The 18,740-nt window shown below is 38.1% G+C and overlaps 3 protein-coding genes and 1 pseudogene across 7 annotated transcripts; 1 reads left to right on the top strand and 3 right to left on the bottom strand.

The window, feature by feature from the left end:
- Positions 1–1,761: 1,761 nt before the first annotated feature.
- LOC114728608 (sulfite oxidase) lies at positions 1,762–6,124 on the bottom strand. Of its 4 annotated transcripts, XM_028915518.1 has the most exons (12): positions 5,939–6,123; positions 5,267–5,382; positions 5,108–5,170; positions 4,909–4,945; positions 4,657–4,738; positions 4,318–4,436; positions 4,076–4,171; positions 3,316–3,426; positions 3,129–3,230; positions 2,890–2,937; positions 2,387–2,602; positions 1,762–2,216 (listed from the first exon to the last, which is right to left on the bottom strand). In XM_028915518.1, the coding sequence occupies exons 1-12, from the start codon at positions 6,011–6,013 to the stop codon at positions 2,100–2,102; spliced, it is 1,182 nt and encodes a 393-aa protein (XP_028771351.1). In that variant the 5' UTR covers positions 6,014–6,123; the 3' UTR covers positions 1,762–2,099. The 4 variants fall into 4 exon arrangements, with proteins under 4 accessions (XP_028771351.1, XP_028771352.1, XP_028771353.1 ...); XM_028915519.1 differs by lacking the exon at positions 2,890–2,937 and having other exon boundaries at positions 5,939–6,124; XM_028915520.1 differs by lacking the exon at positions 3,129–3,230 and having other exon boundaries at positions 5,939–6,124.
- An 824-nt stretch (positions 6,125–6,948) lies between these two features.
- LOC114728592 (protease HtpX homolog) lies at positions 6,949–11,349 on the bottom strand. 2 transcript variants are annotated; one of them, XM_028915502.1, is made up of 9 exons: positions 11,043–11,342; positions 10,791–10,848; positions 10,075–10,142; positions 9,175–9,354; positions 8,823–8,919; positions 8,210–8,319; positions 7,986–8,119; positions 7,708–7,896; positions 6,949–7,287 (listed from the first exon to the last, which is right to left on the bottom strand). In XM_028915502.1, the coding sequence occupies exons 1-8, from the start codon at positions 11,262–11,264 to the stop codon at positions 7,761–7,763; spliced, it is 1,005 nt and encodes a 334-aa protein (XP_028771335.1). In that variant the 5' UTR covers positions 11,265–11,342; the 3' UTR covers positions 6,949–7,287; positions 7,708–7,760. The 2 variants fall into 2 exon arrangements, with proteins under 2 accessions (XP_028771335.1, XP_028771336.1); XM_028915503.1 differs by lacking the exon at positions 6,949–7,287 and having other exon boundaries at positions 7,755–7,896; positions 7,986–8,121; positions 11,043–11,349.
- Positions 11,350–12,386: 1,037 nt separating this feature from the next.
- On the bottom strand, positions 12,387–15,695 carry LOC114728594 (B2 protein-like; annotated as a pseudogene).
- Positions 15,696–16,419: 724 nt separating this feature from the next.
- On the top strand, positions 16,420–17,803 carry LOC114728633 (cation/H(+) antiporter 15-like). The gene is made up of 2 exons (XM_028915554.1): positions 16,420–16,647; positions 16,754–17,803. The coding sequence occupies exons 1-2, from the start codon at positions 16,420–16,422 to the stop codon at positions 17,801–17,803; spliced, it is 1,278 nt and encodes a 425-aa protein (XP_028771387.1).
- The last annotated feature ends 937 nt before the right edge of the window (positions 17,804–18,740 follow it).

Raw genomic sequence — 18,740 nt, 5'->3', positions numbered from 1 at the left:
TATTATGATGTTAACTGTGTAGGGGAAAAGCAACCAAAACCGAGTTAAGTATTATAATGACTCAGTTTTCAGTAGTTCAGTTATTGAATATTGCGTTTTCTTCGTCAATTTTTCAGTGGTTGGGAAAAAGAATGGAGACAATTTAATAGTACCTACAGATGTGTCTCAATAATTGAATAACTTTGTATGAGCTTTCGAGATTATTATATGCTTCAATCCAATATCCACGTGGTGTCGCCTTTTCTTTTTTATATCACATACATAGCTATGTTGAAAAGCAGGACAATCAATTAAAGTCTTAACATATGTCACGCGGATAGTGATTTTCTTTGGGTCTTTTCATAGTAGAAAAAGAGAGAAAACAATCACATGTCTATATTGATGATGATTTGAAATGATATCAACGTCAGCTCTAATCTTTCTTAATTATAAAAAGGGGACTGGCTATTACAAAATATTGACGAATAAATTAATTACATTCTTAAAAAATTGCAATCGCAAGTTCATAAAATTAATCATAAGGAATCATTATGAATTTTTCTTTTAAACAATAAAAAGAAAGTACAGAGAATCTGTTACATTAGTTTTCGACTTCTATGATATTTATTGCAATCCTCCACCTGTGTCATTAAACAAAATGGCCCTCCCCACCTTTGTTGTTCGAAATGATTATGATATATATAATCATATGGAGCTTTTTTTCATTTGAGAAGTGTGTACTAAACACTCATCGTGTGGAATGTGGTGGGACAACCTAAACTTATAAACCACACTTTTTATGTAGGGCTCTAAATACTTGTAACATTGTCTTATGACAGCATAATGAGTAAAAGCAGTGAGGTGGATATGGCAAGATGGACAATGACAGTTTTGAAGGTTAGCTTTTTGGCAAGAACGGATAGCCTATGTTGAGCAGATACATACATGTGTGTGTGTGTGTGTGAGAAATTGTGATAATGATAAATCTGGGACCAATAGTAACAGAGTCATTTGCTTATAATTAAGGCATGGCAGAACATGTTGGACACAGGACCCCATAATAATAAATCCATGACAGTTACAAAACCTCACCTTTACAGAATTTACAGCTCACAGATGGAACAACATAAACATTAAACACGTTTCGGAGTTATCATGGGAAGTTTCTTGAAATAGCAAATAGCGAATCTGCTATTCACCGAAGTTGAGTGGAAAGCAGAAGGCCAGGGCTTCCCATTATGGACAGTAAATGAGTAGGCCCCTCATACATTTGTCAGTTCACTATCTTGCTTTTCTCCGCTCTCATTTATTTATCTTATCACAATGGAACAACCAGCCAGGTTCTTCTTTGCAGACACCATCCGTCAGTCATGCTCCATTCCTTCCTTTGGATTTTTCCCTGCAAGTCCATGAAACATGTCTCATTTCACTCTCTGACGACACGTGACAATATACATACATATACATACGCAGATATATCTCTTATTCACTTGATTTTCAATGTATACATTAAACCACGTCAGCGGTTAGAAATCAAAAAAGAATACCCTAAGCTTGAAGGAATAATCCCCCTGCGAGCTCTTCTTTATCTTCATTCGATAAGCAGAATGACGTAGTTTTGGTTGTTTCGTCTAAGTTATATATCTACGAAGTTCCCTGATTTCAAGAGTTTCTTTTTTATCTTCTCCTGCCCAGAAAGAACGTGTCCTTTTAAGAAAACAGAACTCAAGGGTGGCCCAGGACCACTAAACGATGATCTGACATTTTGAAGTTCGACACGCATAGCCAAAGAATGCATCTCCTTATGGAATTTAGAAGGATCATATTTGCCAATTTTCATGTCCAGCACTCCCTACTTCTTTCTAGGTGTGCCCATCAGTCATCACAATAATGCAACAAATTTATGTCTAAAAGTATTGAATAAGAATTATCACAAAAAAAAAAGAGTATTGAATAAGAAGTTTCTGAACCATAGCTAATAAATTATGCAGTATCCAACTTAATGTTTAATCTTCTTCGGAGTCGCCTTGACTAAAACCTCTCTTCGCTTCACATGTCATCCAGGAGAAGAAACAGAAACAGTCAACTATGAAGTGTTAGTCCCTCAAGCCACGCAACTTCTACATGTTTGAGTGACCTGCTTGGACATGAACCCGATGCCATGAAGTGTTTAATATCCCTCTCAAGTTCCAAATGTCTTCTACTTGTTGAGGTTGCACATTTGCAGCTGAATCTACCTGCAAAATGAGCCAAACAAAAGCAGACACTAACCCCATCAGATTGTTGATCAATATGAACTATGCAAATCAGGCCACTTGGGGGATAGTTTGCTTATTTAATAGAAAACATTGACTGGAAAACTAGAGTCATGACGAACATTCGTTAGCAAGAAAAAAACAAGCCATACCGCTTTTGCAATAATTTCAGTGCTATGAAGAATATCAACTGTGATCTCAAACAGTACCCACGCCCACTTATCACTGTTAGCATCATCTGCTACGTAAGGAATTCCACTTTTCTGAAACCTCGAGGCTTCCAGCCAAGTTCTGCCTCCATCAACAGAAACATCTACTGTCTCAATGCCTCTGCCACCCCCAGCTACTGCATATCCACTAATTTTTACCTACACGTGATATATGAGAATTAGAATTTAGTCGATTACCAATACACTCGACATGCAAGAGAGTCTTGCTTGCTTGACTTGGTGAACCACAGCACAAACTTAACAGCCCTGGGGAAGAGGATTCAAAATCTATATGAGCTTATTTTCTGAATCTTCTTCAGTTGAAAACCAAAACCATCATACCAAATTTATAGGAAAACGTGGTGAGAGATCTGAATGAGCATTTCGGGCGAAATAAGATCAATAGAACACATGAAAAGCTAAAACCAGAAGTTGCATAAGCTAACCTTCCCAGGCTTTATTGTGCTCACATCTTCCAGAGAACATATAACACACTGTCATAGTGAACTAGTGAGTATTAGTTACAAATTTTCAGCTTCAAAATCTAAGGAAATTCTTGTATCTACTTCATTAAGGCCCAATAAATCAAAACATGATAAATACTAGAGGTAATTGAAAGATAATAAATGACTGGTTTTTTCAGTTAACAAAAAAAAGTCAGGTGACGTTGAAAGAGAACAATTACCTGGACAGGAAAATCCATTTGGGGTCTCCTGGTTGCCCAGTTAATGTTTTCCCAGTTCACTGAGGGAGGGAACATTTTGTAGTCCTTTTGCATGAAGAAACCCTGCCATGTGACAATGTCAAGCCACAGAACATTATAATAAGGAAATTTTAGTAATACCAGAATCAGTTTACAGCATACATCAGACCTGACTTTCTTCTGCAATGATATTGATAGAATCAAGCCATTTAACAGAGCGGGCTCCAATAACACCAGGAACAACCACACGTAATGGATACCCATGATCCCTGTTGAGAGGCTAAAGCAAGGCAAAAAATAAAAAAATAAATAAATAAACCGAGGTAAGAAGAACAGGATGAAAAGATATCATAGCATGCTCCACTACCCCGGCCCAAAAAAGTAAAAACAGAAAAGAAAAATAAGCAAAACAAATTATGGGGAGAAAAGGACATTTTACACTTGTCAATTCACATTATGTTTGCTTCAAATGCCATGTAAAAATCAGGATAAAGAACGAACCACGGTAATAAGAAAAACGTCTTTGAAATTCTAGAAGAGCAAGCTTAGTAAAACAGATTTAGCTATGCTAACTTAAAGTTGGAACTGCATATAAGAAAAGGAAGGTACCCCACATATTATCTAGCATGTCTATTTCACAGTTCAATCACAAAGCAGTGATAACATGTTCTTTTTACATGTTTTGAACAAATAAATTTCAGTCATGGGTCAAACATATAGGCAATACAAAGCCTTACGCTGAGAAAATGAAACCAAAAGAAGAGACAGACTCATTTATAATTCTGTTTCCAAAAGGCACGCATCATGTTGCTCTAGAGCTTTTAATGACTTCAGACATGTTATCTGCAGTTCATCTTGAACACAAAAAACAGACTTCACGAAGATAATTTCACTTTGCCCAAAAAACAAATGAAGTTAATTTCACTTACTTCTCCATTCATCTCATAAGCGAGAAGAACATCTGCATCAGGATTTGTGGCCTGATCTAATGGAATTGATACCTTGTAAGGGCCTCCATTTTCCTCCTATGTTTTTTTATAAGATTTACGGAAAACAACTGATGACTCTCATCTATGAATGACCAAAAACAATCCAGGATCTTTGGAGTGAATTTACAAAACTTGTTATATTAAAAAGAAAAGGAAAAAAATTACAAACTAGGATTTCTTACCTTACACTTGTCGATGCTAACAAATTCTACATGTTTTCCACCAGGCTGAGTGATACTTGTCAATTTTGGTATTCCAACAAGTTCAAGCACATCAGCCAATTTAGCACCACTCCAAACAGCTGAGAAAAATATATACTCAAAGAATTCTTAAAGATGTAACAAATAAACTCAGACCCTAAACAACAAAGCGTATGGTTCGCAACACCACACGTGTTAAGAAAGACATACTTCAACCCAGATGTTAATAAACAGTTATGCATCTGTGTCCACCCACTAATGACAACATAAACCTTGTTTGAAATCATAAAAAGGTTCCAGTAAATCATTGATAATACTAACCATTTCCAATAGCAGAAACACCCCAACCAACTCCCTTGACCACTTTGTTCTTGCTCATAGCAGTCCTTCTATTACCTGCACACTGTAAAACTCATTGAAAGAAGATGAATCCTTTGCAGAACGTAGACAGCGAGAAAATCAAGCCTAATATGGTCCCTTTCAACTTTATGGTTAAAGCCTAATATGGTCTTCCTTTGCAAGCTTAGCAAACAAATATCTGAAAAATGAAGTATGAATTCTCAACAGACCAACTTGTAGTGTGGCAGCGACATTATACTTTGGAAGAATCCTATGATCAAATAACAAGGTCAGTTGCTTATTTAGATAAACTTTTCAGGAGACACATACGGCAAATAAAACATAGGTATGACATGCGAAGGTCTGAACAAAGTGGCGCTATAGCACAGGCTGAAAATTCTTGAAGATTTAAGATTTCTCAACCATCACTAACCTGATATCCTTCATCCAAAGCTGTCTGGGCTTTTCTATTAAAGCAGAAATTGAGATGAAGTATCTGTTATGCCAAACGTGACATGAAATACGTCAAATTTCCTTTATTGAACAGCCTTGATGAGTAAAGCGGAAGAATTAAGCAAGGTCAACATGTGACCTTTCTATATTATCAATTATTGGTACAGGGCCATGATTTCTCTTGTAAAAGAAATCTGCAGGAGTTAAATATGAGGAAATCAACAAAGAACGCGGTGGCTCGGCATTGAATGGTTCCTGAAGAATAAAGCAGATTGAACTTGAGTCGCGATACAGATAATAGAAAACACGTGCATAGAAGCATTAAACCTTGTAACATTTATAGGACGATGAAGACGGTATCGTCAAGTAAGAAGTCGTCTGAAAACCTAGGAAGGCAAAGCATTAGCTGCAAACAGGAAATAAGCCATATCCTTGAAGTCGCACAATGCACAGTCAAACAAATGGGCCACATTCAGTTAAATACTCCAGAAATCAAAATAAAAAACTCGCTGAAGAAGGTCCATCAAGCCAAATACAAAATGGCTTGTTGCTGCTGCAAATTCAAGTCACTAGTTCTCCAAAAAACAATCCCTTTGTCTACATCTACAGTACATAGCCTATGCTCTATAAGTTCGATTCGATTTCCCCAAAGAAGTTATATATATATATATATGTATATATATCGCATCCACTTCACAATTTATTAGGATCTACACATGTCCGAATTAGTATAGGTATGGAGAGAAAGACGCAAAAGAGGAAGAGTGATGACTTAAATAAATGATAGAAAGGAACTAAGGAAGACGATTGCCTTGGAGTTAATACGAAGGCATGGGTGTCGAGGAGGCTCTCCAGAATAATCTGAGGGTGCTCTTAGCCCCGGCATTCTCAGCTCCTTCAGAAAAGCTCAGAATACAAACTCTGCCATTGCAGACAAATGAAAGGTAGTTAAAGGTTGTGTCTATGGATAATTGGAGGCACCAGCTGACGTGGAGCGCTCTCATTGGCTGGCATTCCTCTGAAAAGTAAGGGTAGTTTTCTATATAATTAATACGAGTAGATGATTATTGATGCAAAAAGCAAAGGACAAAAAACAAATTCCCCCGGGGTAATTAATAGGCATTTCATCTAACTCCATGCAGGTACTTTTTTTTTTTTGACCAAACATGCAGGTACTTCAAGAAACGCCATATATTAGTTTCCTTTTTAAAAATATTAATTTGTAGTTTATTACTATTAATATATATTACTTCCAGTACTAATTATAAGATTTTATTTATAATTTATAATCAAGGTTTTATAATTAGAAGAGGAGGTAGTGTTATGTAACTATGGTTATATGGAAAGAAGCATGACTTATATGAGTTTTTTTTGGCCAAAAATATATTAATAAATTTGGAGTATGAAGTTTCTTTTTTTTTTTTTTAATTAACGAAATGAAGGCATGTTCAAGGAAGGAAGGAAGAACGAAAATTTAATTTCAGAAAGGGTTAAAATTTAACAATTTTCAGACATACCAATAAACCTCTACTATTGATAACATACCAGACTCTCTTTCCAGTTCTTTTTTATTTCTGTTTTTTTTTTCTTTTTTTAATTAAAGGTACAGATTCTAACCCCTTAAGTAGATCAAATCTACAACCTCCCACTCGCATAGAAAAGCTTTGATGTCACTAAATCACCAGAATATTGACTTATTTCTCCTTCTTTAGTTGGCTTTTATTTGTACACATTGCTCCCGGGGCATCCTACAAATTTCAAGCAGTAAATCGGGAACCACGGCAGCATTCAATTGTCTATATCCGAGAAAAGCAAGAAGACGAACCACGAAAAAGCTTATAGATTAAAGTTCTTGGCGATAAAAATCTCCATACTATCAGAATTTCCAACAACTCACCCTCTTTACACACACACACAGATATATACATATATATATATATATATATATTATAACAACACCAATGTCCATACGAGCTAATGCTTCCCTTTGGCAAAATTCTACTTACAGGTTGAGTAATGTAGCGAGCACAGAGAATATACATATCTAGATTTACAGTACTAGTATAAAATAGGCATTTATAGCAGCTGTAGATCCACACTAAGGCCTATTGCATCCCGACACCTTGGACTTCGACCATTCGCCACCAAAGCAGCACCAAACTGTATCATAAAGTAGAATATCATACTTACAATATGAAATTACAGGTATACATAAATTACGCCAAATAAAATGTGTGTTCAGTGCAAGGATCATTTCTTGGTTATGGCATCAGCTCAAAAAAAGAAGACCGGGTTGTGGCTGATCATTTGATATTACCAGCACCTCCCCGAACCAAGCAAGAAGGAAAAGTAATACCACTTCTGTTGACTGTAAAAGCAGTCTTCCTTTTGACTATTATATATAATGTGATCCAGACATCCCACATCAGCAATTGTGTAGAACACAATAACTCACAAATTTTTGGTCCAAAAAAAAACTCGCATAAATTAGCTTGGTTTATAAATGGGGAATATTACCATTCGGATGAACTGCTTAAAAGTCAGAACAGTCAAAAAGCTATCATGTCTTGAGAAGCTAACCTTTTGAACTTTTGAGCTGTCATGCATTTTGAAGAGTACCAATGTGAGCAGCGTTAAACATTGTGTAGAGATTTGATCGGTAATCCCCGTTTCAGAAGAGATTTATAAGCTGGACTTCTTGACCATTCATCAATTTCTCGGGCACGTAGTGCCGGCAGAGGATGTGAAAGTTGCCTTGTTTGAGCATTCCTGATTAATGAGAGGGGAAGAGCGTTCACACACAAAAGATTCCAAATGGAAAGGTTAGCAGCCCGAGCACTATGAAAGTTGTGACAAACCTTAGATACCATCCAACCGGGCTGGAAGAAGCTTTATCGTAAGAGCGTGCTTGCTCCAAGAACGCATCCACATTTAGTTGATCAGCCATAGAGGGGCATCCTCCAGCTAATTTCATCAGAACAGAGACGACAATCTCTTGTAGGGTTGGGAAACAGAAACTTTATCAATATAGAAAACAGCAATTATCTAACTGCATTGATTTTGAGTCTCAACATTTATATACCTTAGGGTCTTGAGCAACAAGAAGAGCTGCACGATCACAGGTCAACTCAGCTGCTCGAAGCCAGCGGAATAACTGCTCTTCTAAAGTCCGAGCTATAAAGCCACCAATGCCTACAATAAATTACACCAGTTGTGAAAGAGAAATATTGCAGCCGAAGCGAGTATATCTATCAACCAAAAACAGCTTGCTCTCGCCAGTCAAAATGAGAGCCATCAAAGCTAGCTAGATATTAATTTATTAGCGAAGAACTAGAATGGATGTAAACATGGTATCATAAATTACAGATAATGCTGCTGGCTTATCATAATCCAGCAATTGTAATATTAACATGGATTTGATCCCCACATTAGTCAATAGAAAGCCAGATAGACAATGTCTCTCCAACCATGATCGTCTGACATAATTAACTACTCAACTATAATTTATCTAGGGTGGAGAAACTCTCAAGTGTTAGTTCGACAATCCAGAACCACTTCTGCATTTCACTCACACAGGAATTGGCGCATACCACGTACCAAAAGATACAGAAGACAAATCATAATATATATGTGGACAGACACGGAAAAAGAAAATGAATTGGGGAGAAAAAAAAAAAAGAAGCTCTATCACCTACCAGGTACTGTATAGGCTCCAAGGGTTAGAATGTTCGCATATGTTAGCCACACACCATGATCACATTTTAGATGGCCCAGCTCATGAGCCAGAACAGCCTGTTAAAGTAAACTGATAGAACATCAACAGTGATAAATTCTTAAAAGAAAAGATTAGACATCAATATTATTGACCAGTTTAAATTAAGTTGATAGGGTAAATTGGAAAGAAATAATACATATCATGAATAGTAGCTAATATGTGCATATAACAGCCATGCGCCTCAAAGTCAATCACCCAAATGCTATCATTTGTGGAAATGCAGGCTGGCTCAGAAATTAATTATGAAAAATAATAGAGAAATAACTAAGAACCTGCAACTCTTCTCTTGTCAGGAGCTCCACAAGGCTAGTATGGACAACAACAAATGGCCGTTTACCGCTTATAGCTAATGTATATGCGTTAGGCACAGGACTTTGCCTGACGTACAGATCAGGGGCATCAACATTTAATATTTCTGCTGCTTCCACCATTAACTGGTGAAGACCAGGAAGCTGATGCAACAAGGAAAAAAAAGGAGGCCAATTACTCAGCTGAAGTTGATAATGGATGACAGTAACTCGTGATCACAATGGAACTGCTTGTCAATCCAAGTTACCAAGGATATAACACAACATACTTGGTTGATTTTCATACTGGGACAACAACTGAAGTGAGTATGGTTGGCAGTAAATTTCACGATGAAACCCAACTTAAAAGAAGCGGCAGATTTCATGTGCAGATATTCCTCGTAAATATTTAATCAGAAGAAGCATTCCTAAGTTTCAACTCAGATAGCCATGTCTAAAGTCTAGACACCGTTATTTAAAGAACAATTATGCATAAGAGCATGCACGCAGACATTCATTTATAGATGCAGACAAGCAATGGCATATAGATTGATCTGTTATTCATGGTGAAGGAAAAGGGAAAGAAAGAAGAAGCAGAGTTCACACACACAAAAATTCTTCTGGAGTTTCCCAAGATGCATGGGTTTTTTAACAAGCATATGCATGAAGAGATGTGGATTTCTATATGTATAGCTGCACATCAGCACTGCGAATGCTTGTCTATTGCATTTATCAGAAGAGGATTATAACAACAATTAGAATTTTAATCAGAGGTATGGACAAGCGGCATGGGCATATTTATGAATCAAATTACTAATCAGCATAAAATATTCCTAGGTAGTTCTTAATGAAAATTTTACTGACAGATGACACGGACATGGATACCTGATTTTCGGAAACAAGAACAGATGTCCCTATATTCTCAAGGAGCATGATCTGCTCTGCTACTGATCCTGCAATTCATATTGGAGGAACTATATCATGAGCATTCTAATCCAAGACAAGTGGAACAATAGCTTTGCATCTGAAATGTATAAGCAACATAAATTCATAACTGCACGCCACCAGCGTCATTTTGAATCTTAGATATCCGGTTGGACACCATTAAATATGTCAAATGATATAAAAGCCGCTATTTATAGTTTAAAACTTTCCACCCAAAGTCATGAACAAATAAAGAGTCCTTGCGTGCCGCCAATAGCCAATAATTCAGCTAAGCCTATATAATCCATTAATAATGTTTCTGGATGACGTAGAAGCCTTAACTATAAGAGGATTGGAAATGTAGAGCTAGTTATTTATACCAAGAAGAATAAATTTCCGTCTAGATGTTATTTTCTATTTCACGCTCTACGAAGGAAACCAAGGAAACTTAAAAGGAAGCACCTGAAATATTTTCAATAAAATATAACATAAAATGTCAAAAAGCGTTCGAATTTCTGTTGCTACGCAGTAGCAGGAGAGCATCTTGTAATTTTCAAACGCATCTTGACAGCACTCAGCGGAGTTAAAGATGGAGCTTTCCAAGTACTCTACGCAGCAATAGAATACAATCTAGAAAAAAAAATCGAACTAATGACGATGCGGCGTCTTTGTATTACCGAGAAGAGCCTTTCCTAGTTCGTTTAATCCTGGAATTGCTCTCAGTATCACCGTGTTCTGGAGAATTTAAAACGAAAACCAAAACACAAAGCATCAGTTGTTCGAACGAACAATTTCGGAAGAAAAGAAACAACAACGGTGAATTTTAAATAACATTTCGCACTTGAAAATTCAACTTTTGGAAAACTAATCATCATTAGGTGCAGTCCCCATAAACATGGAACACGGAGAAAATTGAAAATCATCCACACCTGTTGATCAAGAGGGTGACGGAAATCGTCAGCATCTAGCTTTCGGAAGGCAACAGGAGCTGCTCTGCAAACGGTAATTCCGAATTTCCGGCTCCTCTGAGTCGCCCCGAATCCAAGGGTGGAATAAGAATTGAACCTACGTCGATCCGATGCTACGAAGCTGACAGTGAGAGAACTGGGCTTATGAAAGAGGCAGAGAGTGGGAAAAGGGATGGACGCCATTGAAGAAGAAGCAAAGCCGCAGGAGCGCAGATTAGCGTGAGAATGGTGTTTTGTGCTTTGCAGGATAAATAGAACACGAGATATTTGGCTCGTTAGCTTGGTCGCTGCGAACGCAACGAGCTTTGTGGCCACAACCCGTACCTGTGGTACCGGTCTCCCGCCACTTCTTTTTCCTGTTGACTTTGGTTTGGAATTGTGCCTGCCTGGGCCTGGGTGTATGGGTTGCTTGCTTCGCGCGGAACCGGAATGCGTAGGGTAAGTAGTATTTACTTCTCTAAAATTCACATTTGTTTTTCATTTATAATTGCATAGATTTTTTTGTTCTCAGCTTTGAAATGAAACACTGAAATTTGAAACACTCCTCCTTTTTATAATACAAGTCTTGTTCCCTTAATTTGAATCAGTCCAAAGTATAAATCCACTTTAACAACATTTAAAATATTTAATATTTTTTTCTATTTCAACCTCATGTACAATTAAATTTTATAAGTAGTTTATTCATTATAATTAATATAGTATTGATTTTGATAAGGATGTAATTAAAAAAATTTTACAATTTTTTCCATATTTAATAATATAACTTCTATTTAACTAACTACCCTTTTTCCCTCTGCAATTGCCAGCTCTCTTTTCAGTTTTTACTTTTAATGACTTCCTGGCACCCTTTATTTTCCTTGATTTTACAATGCCATTACCACCTTTATTTCCACCTCGAGAAAATCTCCCGTTGCCCCTTAATCAATAAGGACCACCAGTTGTTGAGCCTAAGTTCAACCTCATTTCACACAAAGAGGACTAGATCATCAAGAACTATGTTAATCAGTATTACTTCCACCAGTCTAAATTATAAGACTTTTTTTTAATCTATAAATAAGGTCTTATAATTAAGACCAGTTACTAATAAGGTCTTATAATTAGGACCAGTGATAATATTAAATTTCCATCTTTTTTAACCAAGGGAAAAAAAGGAAAGAATAACCGATCGTTATGAGCTTCCGACGAGCATAGGATAGTCCAGAAGTCAATAAAAGCTCATTTTGTCTCTTCTCTTTACTGGTTGTACATACACACCGATGAGAACAGATACGACACTTGATATTTAGCCAGAGAAAGGTATCAAGGTTGTACATAAAAGCTTTATCAGGATAACTGCCCCGCAAAAGCTACAAAGCATCTTCAGAGTCACTATAATATATTGAGAAGGGGTTTCTCAACACCCTATCGGAGCTCCCCCGAGATGATCCGATATACAGACTAATTTCCAAGCTTACGCTTCATGGAAAATCTGCCGAAAGCACACATCCAGCGTACCAAAGCCCATGTTCTATAACTTATGCGGCCTAGGCTGCTGGGCCGGCTTGTTCACATCGGTCTAACAGATCCAGGGTCTGCAAAATTAAACCCCGCATACCACGCATCAAAATAAGATGAGAAAGAGAGAAACCGATAATGAGATAATAATTGTGCAAAATAGTTTTTTCATGATGAGAGGAAGGAAAATCCATACCTCTGGAACTGACAGCTCAAGACGAAACTTAGGACCATCGTAATGATGTAAAACAGGCCTGAATGAATCTTCTTCCAGTGCCTTGCAGAGTTTCCTCACACGGATCCTTACCTATACGTAAACACAAGGAACAAATTCAACTGCCTATTAAACATCGAATTAATTAAGTACAGGAGCTCTTCTATTCCAACGGCCTAAATTCTACCTGAGCAGGAAATCTCGATTCACCTTTGCATTTTTTATCCTCCCATGCAGTAGGATCAATGTTAGAGCCTCCAAAACTTGCCGCCTGCAAAAGTCTTTCCGAAGTAAGTGCATAAACTAAACACCTATTTTTCTGTCATTAACTCCCCCCCGCCCCCTTTTCTCCCATTTCATATATATTCGAGGCACTAAATAGAGAGTAAAAGTATAGTAATTTCTGCAAAGCCTGATGCACAATTTAATAATACAAGCCACATCAAAAATTTAATATAACCCCAATTAAGCATAACCCACCTCAAAAATACCGTGCAGCTGATGAGTGGTATAGTTATACAAAAAGAGAGGCAGCCCTGGTGTAATTGCTCGAACAGAATCCCGATACCTCGAAGGCAAACCTATTAACTAATCATGTCAGTCCTCAAGAAATACTTGTTTGCAATCTTCAAAATAGAATATAGACTATATTTAATCAGCACAAAATATGATACGCTATAAATTCTAGATTGAGTTCTTCAATGATTGTGTTAAATAATTACAATATTAAAAGACAAGCAACTTCACCAACCAAGTTCTCAGCCATTTACTCTCTAGTGCATTTCACGTTACTTCCTCCCTACTCTCTAGAAAAAACATTGCCCCTCGTTACAGAGATTAGAACCGGACAAATCTGGCAAATTAACCATGCCTTATACTATTAGACCATAACCAATGGCAAGTAGTGAGTACATGCATTATGTAACCAAAAATAACAAAGGTAAAGAGAAAAAGACTCTCATAAACAAGAGGCCATGCCAATCTACAAACTACACCCCCCCTATCACTATAAATGGTTGGTAGCGATTGAGTAAAGCACACTTACCAAATAGCTGATGCTTCAAATCTTCCTCCATTGTGTCGTTGTTACACACAAGATGTATCCACCAAGAACCTCATTTCGAGGCAGTGTTTCTGATGCAGGCAACGTCTTATACCTTTTGTCATTTGCATTTGAGTTGACACTATCATTGCTGTTATTATTGCTACAGTTGTGAGATTCTTTGTTCTGAACATTGCCACTATACTTGTCACTGTTCATATTTCCCACCAAGCTTGAATTGTTCTTCTGATACACTACATTCATATTGTATATTACACCATTTCGGAAAGAGTTTTTGTTCACATGTTCGGTAATTGGAGAATCTGCATTTAACATGCTGACATTAAGAGTGTCGAATTTGTTATCTTCCTGATACCCAAATTTATCCCTTGACCTTGTTTCAATTGGACCCTTTGAAAGATCAAGGTTATTCAGACGCTCTCCTTTTAACCTTGTCTGCTCAGCCAATTTAGAAGCAGCCAAAAGCCATTTCTGATCCTCCGATGTTCTTGACTGTCCACGAAGCTGATTTCCCAATTGCCAAAAGCTGTGCATGTCATCCATCTTTTGAAACCCTAATTGAATTCAAAAGCAGTTCAGGACTTGTTGAATAAGATCAATAAAAACACAGCAAGAGACACCACAAGGAAAACTAAAGTATTATGGAAAATGGAGAACAATGGCATCTTCCCCCCCCCCCACCCCCAAAAGTAGGGGGAGGGTTAGGGATGTTTGAAGTCCACCAAAATATTATAGCATAATAAATCACCAAGTGGCATCGAATATTATGGCACAGACTAGAAGCATTGCCACACTCACAATCCCTCAAGAAAGAATGAATTCACTAGTGTTCACACGCACGGCACAGTTGCAACAATTCCAATTTCAAAAGTAAATTAGCCTTATCCACTAGGTGGGGTCGGCAATGAATCACACGACGCCATTCATGCTATATCAAAACCCATCCTTAGATATGTTGTTGATTAGGAGGTCCGTTCAATGAACTAATATAGGATCAACAAACTTTAATTGCTGATTGGAAATCTTATAGTATCCTACTAGCCGAAACGAGCAGAAGAGAAGGTCTCATGCATTTTATTACTATCAATTTTCAAGAAGCTGCGGTCACCAGGTTTTTACATACACAGCAGACTTGAGGTAAAAATCATTCCCCGTGATTACATGGCTTTCGTTTCGCATCTAACGTCATTGAAACAATGCAACTCTTGGATATAGTAAACCTGCCATGATCGACCGGCCTGGTTCCATTTGCAACTTTGGTATCCATCGGGAAAATTGAAAAGTGAAGTTCAATAATCCGCACAAAATGTAAAGCAACAACATAGGAAAAAATTTTCCATTTTAGGAAGCTCAGATTTTATTCCATTTCGCCAGCAACCATAGAACACTAAAACTAAGAAAAAAGAATGGAGCAAAACAGAAGATATCAGCATCCAACTCTAAAATGAGCATCGTTCCTGCCATGCTAGACCTCAATCAAACCAATTATGTAAAGAATCCTGATTCTTGAACTCCGTCAACATGTACAGGAAGTACGAAGTCGCCCTATAGAAAAAATCTACGATATGGAAATTAGCTCACTCAACTCAGAAAATACACACAACAAAAAATCCAATTATAGAGCTGAACACGAAAATTAGGCTACTGACTCGGGAAATTCGAAGAGCAAGATTTAGGGATCTCAGTACTCATCAGAGAATATGAAAAGCGTTAGAGATTAGCTAATGCCTACCAGGCTATGAACCCCGAAGGCCACGAGGAAGACAGCGAGCTTCAGTTTGAAGTAGCTGGAACTTTATCGTTCTGATCTTTCGTATATTCCACAAATGCCCATGAAATCTTGATTGAACCTCGTCATTTGCCCAAAAAAAGAAAAGCTATGTGCTGAGAATATGTGCTGAAATCGTTATTTTTGCCCTAACCCTCTCCCTACCAAATGACCTTTGGATTTTTTTTATTTTTTCTGGGTTGACCGTGTGCGGAGAATATGTGCTGAAATCGTTATTTTCATGTGTAAACGCATGGTCAAAAGAACTTTGATCCCAAAAAAAAATCACTCGTGCCTTTTACAAAAGTGTAATTTCAATTCTCTTTTTACCTTAGAGTCAATTCAATCAAACAAACGGAGAGTAGTTATTCGGTTGGTCTAAAAGATAAATTATATTAAGTCAATGTACATATGTATATATTTAGCATGTCTTGGTTAGTTGGAGAGGTGGCAAGTAAAAAATCAGTTACTGATTTTTCTTGTTATTGACTAAGGTTGCAAACTACTCCTTTTTTGAGCAAAAAGGGGATTAGATACAGCAATATAGTCCAAGGTATGGAATGAATCACAAACATCATAGAGGAAACACAACCATAACAAGAATAGAATAATACTCCAGACGCATATTTGTTGTAACCGATGAAGACTGTTTTTTTTTATTTGTCCCTCCTTTGATTTCGCTGATCTGATCTTATCTTCAAGAGGTTCAAGAGGTATATATACTGGGTCTGTTCGTTACAAAAGTTGTAAACTCTTGTGTTGCATCCAGGAGGCAGACAAACAAAGAAAAGGCAATTCAATGGCAGCTGCAAAAGCTCATTATTTTCATAACTCTACATGGTCCTCCACAATATCATGCTACGAAGTAGCAGCAAGCAATCCCAATAGAATATGGAAAAGTGGGCCCATCCTCGAAGACGAGGGCCAATTCTTGTGTGTGCAAATCGCCTACGCTGTATTTACTTCTAATATTTTATACTACATCATCAAACCTTTTCACCAGCCTCGCATTATCGCAGAGATTCTCGTAAGTACATGAACATTTGTATCACAATAACGTCGCACACATGAACATTTGTATCAGAATAACGTAAGAGTTTTCTCATTCATTATTATTCATTTCTTTCGCACAGGCTGGTCTCACTTTAAGTCCTCTATTTTTGGGACGCACCGTAATAGGGAAGACGCTTTTGGCTCCAAGATTACTCCTCAATATTGAAACCTACGCTAATATTGGCCTCATGTGCTATGTTCTTCTCAGCGGTTTAGAAATGAACTTAGATACGATTCTACGAATCCGAAGGAAGGCCGTAAGCATCGCCGTTGCTGGGATTATCGTACCAGTGGCGATTGGGGTTGGCCTCTTTGCTATGTTACGTCATTTTTATGAAAATTCTGCAGCAGAAACCCATTTCCGTGAGGATAAAAAATATATCGTTGAGGCGTATTTATTCTGGAGTTTGGCTCTAATCATCACAGGCTTCCCAATCCTTGCCCGAGTCCTTACTGATCTCAAGTTGCTGAATACGAAGCTCGGCAGAATCACTTTAACTGCAGCTATGATAAGCGACGCCTATGGTTGGTTTTTGTTCGTGATATTGATTCCATTTGCCGGTAATGATACAAGACCAGTACTGTCGGTGCTAACTACCTTATTGTTCATCCTCATATGCTTATTTGCCGTACGCCCAATCATTACCCGATACATTCATTACAAAACCGACACAGATTCGTGGGAGAATTCTCAGCTGGTCACTACAGTGTTGTTGGGTGCTATCGTTTGTTCTTATATTACAGATGCGCTTGGCACGCACGCCATTGTTGGAGCTTTTGTGTATGGGCTTATTTTACCTAATGGGAAATTTGCTGATCTGGTGATGGGGAAGGTAGATGATTGTGCTTCCGGGCTTATATCATCACTTTTCTTCTTTCGTTCTGGCTTAACAGTTAACTTGGTCACGGTTGCACAACAAAAATATTGGCCATTGATGGCCCTCGTTATCGTCCTTCTATTCATCCCCAAAGTCTTGAGCACTTTGATAACTACCTTCTTCTTCAATATACCTGCTCGTGATGGCTTGGGCATTGGACTACTTCTCAACACCAAAGGCGTCCTGGCACTGATCATTCTAGACATAGCCTGGGATAGAAAGGTATACATACTATTTATTGAAACTGTTTGATATATATTATTCACGCTGTGCAGAGCAACTTCAACTAATCAGCTCTCTCGATATCTTGCAGATTTTATCTGTGCTATATTTCACGATTATGGTTTCTGCGGTTTTTCTGATGACTATCGTGGCGCCAATTTTCATCAGCGCCATGTACCACCCAAGAAGGCGCTTTGAGATGTACAAGCTAAGGACTGTCCAAAAGCTAAGGCTTGAGACAGAACTTCGAATCCTTGCTTGTGTCCACAACGTTCGCCAAGCTGCAAGCATGGTTAGCGTCTTAAAAAACTGCAATGCCACCAGAATTTCTCCTATGCATGTGTTTGGAGTTCGTCTGGTTGAATTTAGGGGCCGAGCTGCCGCCACCCTTTTTGCCGCCCATATAGAACAACCTAGCACCCTCACCGGATCACCAAGCATGGCCGGATCATCACAAAATGAGTCAGAGAACATCACGAACGCCTTCAACGTTCTAACAGAGTGGAACCACGCCGTTAGAGTCGAAACCACCGATGCCATGTCGGTATATGAAACCATTCATGATGATGTATACTGCTTGGCACAGCAAAAACTAACGTCCATAGTGCTCCTCCCTTTTCACAAGCAACCAGATGTAGAAGGTGGTCTGGAGACAACAAACGCTATATACAAAGACATAAACCTGAACGTTCTGCAAAATCCTCCTTGTTCGGTGGCAGTCTTCGTTGATCGTGGTATTGGGACATCATCGTCCAGAAACAACACAAGCATCCTAACGCTCTTCGTCGGCGGTCCTGACGATCGTGAAGCCTTGGCTGTTACATGGAGAATGGCCGGGCAGCCAGGGACGGAAGTCTCCGTGGTGCGGATTGTTCTGTATGGTGAAGCTGCAGACGTATCAGTCGACAGTGAATCTCAGTGGATATCTTCTGCAATAATGGACGAAGAGAGGCACAAGTTGTTAGAT

This window comes from Neltuma alba, unplaced genomic scaffold (assembly GCF_004799145.2).
Source record: "Neltuma alba isolate B1F8T4 unplaced genomic scaffold, ASM479914v2 tig00012563_pilon, whole genome shotgun sequence".
Lineage (NCBI taxonomy): Eukaryota > Viridiplantae > Streptophyta > Magnoliopsida > Fabales > Fabaceae > Neltuma > Neltuma alba.
This window is presented reverse-complemented; position numbering and strand designations above follow the sequence as displayed.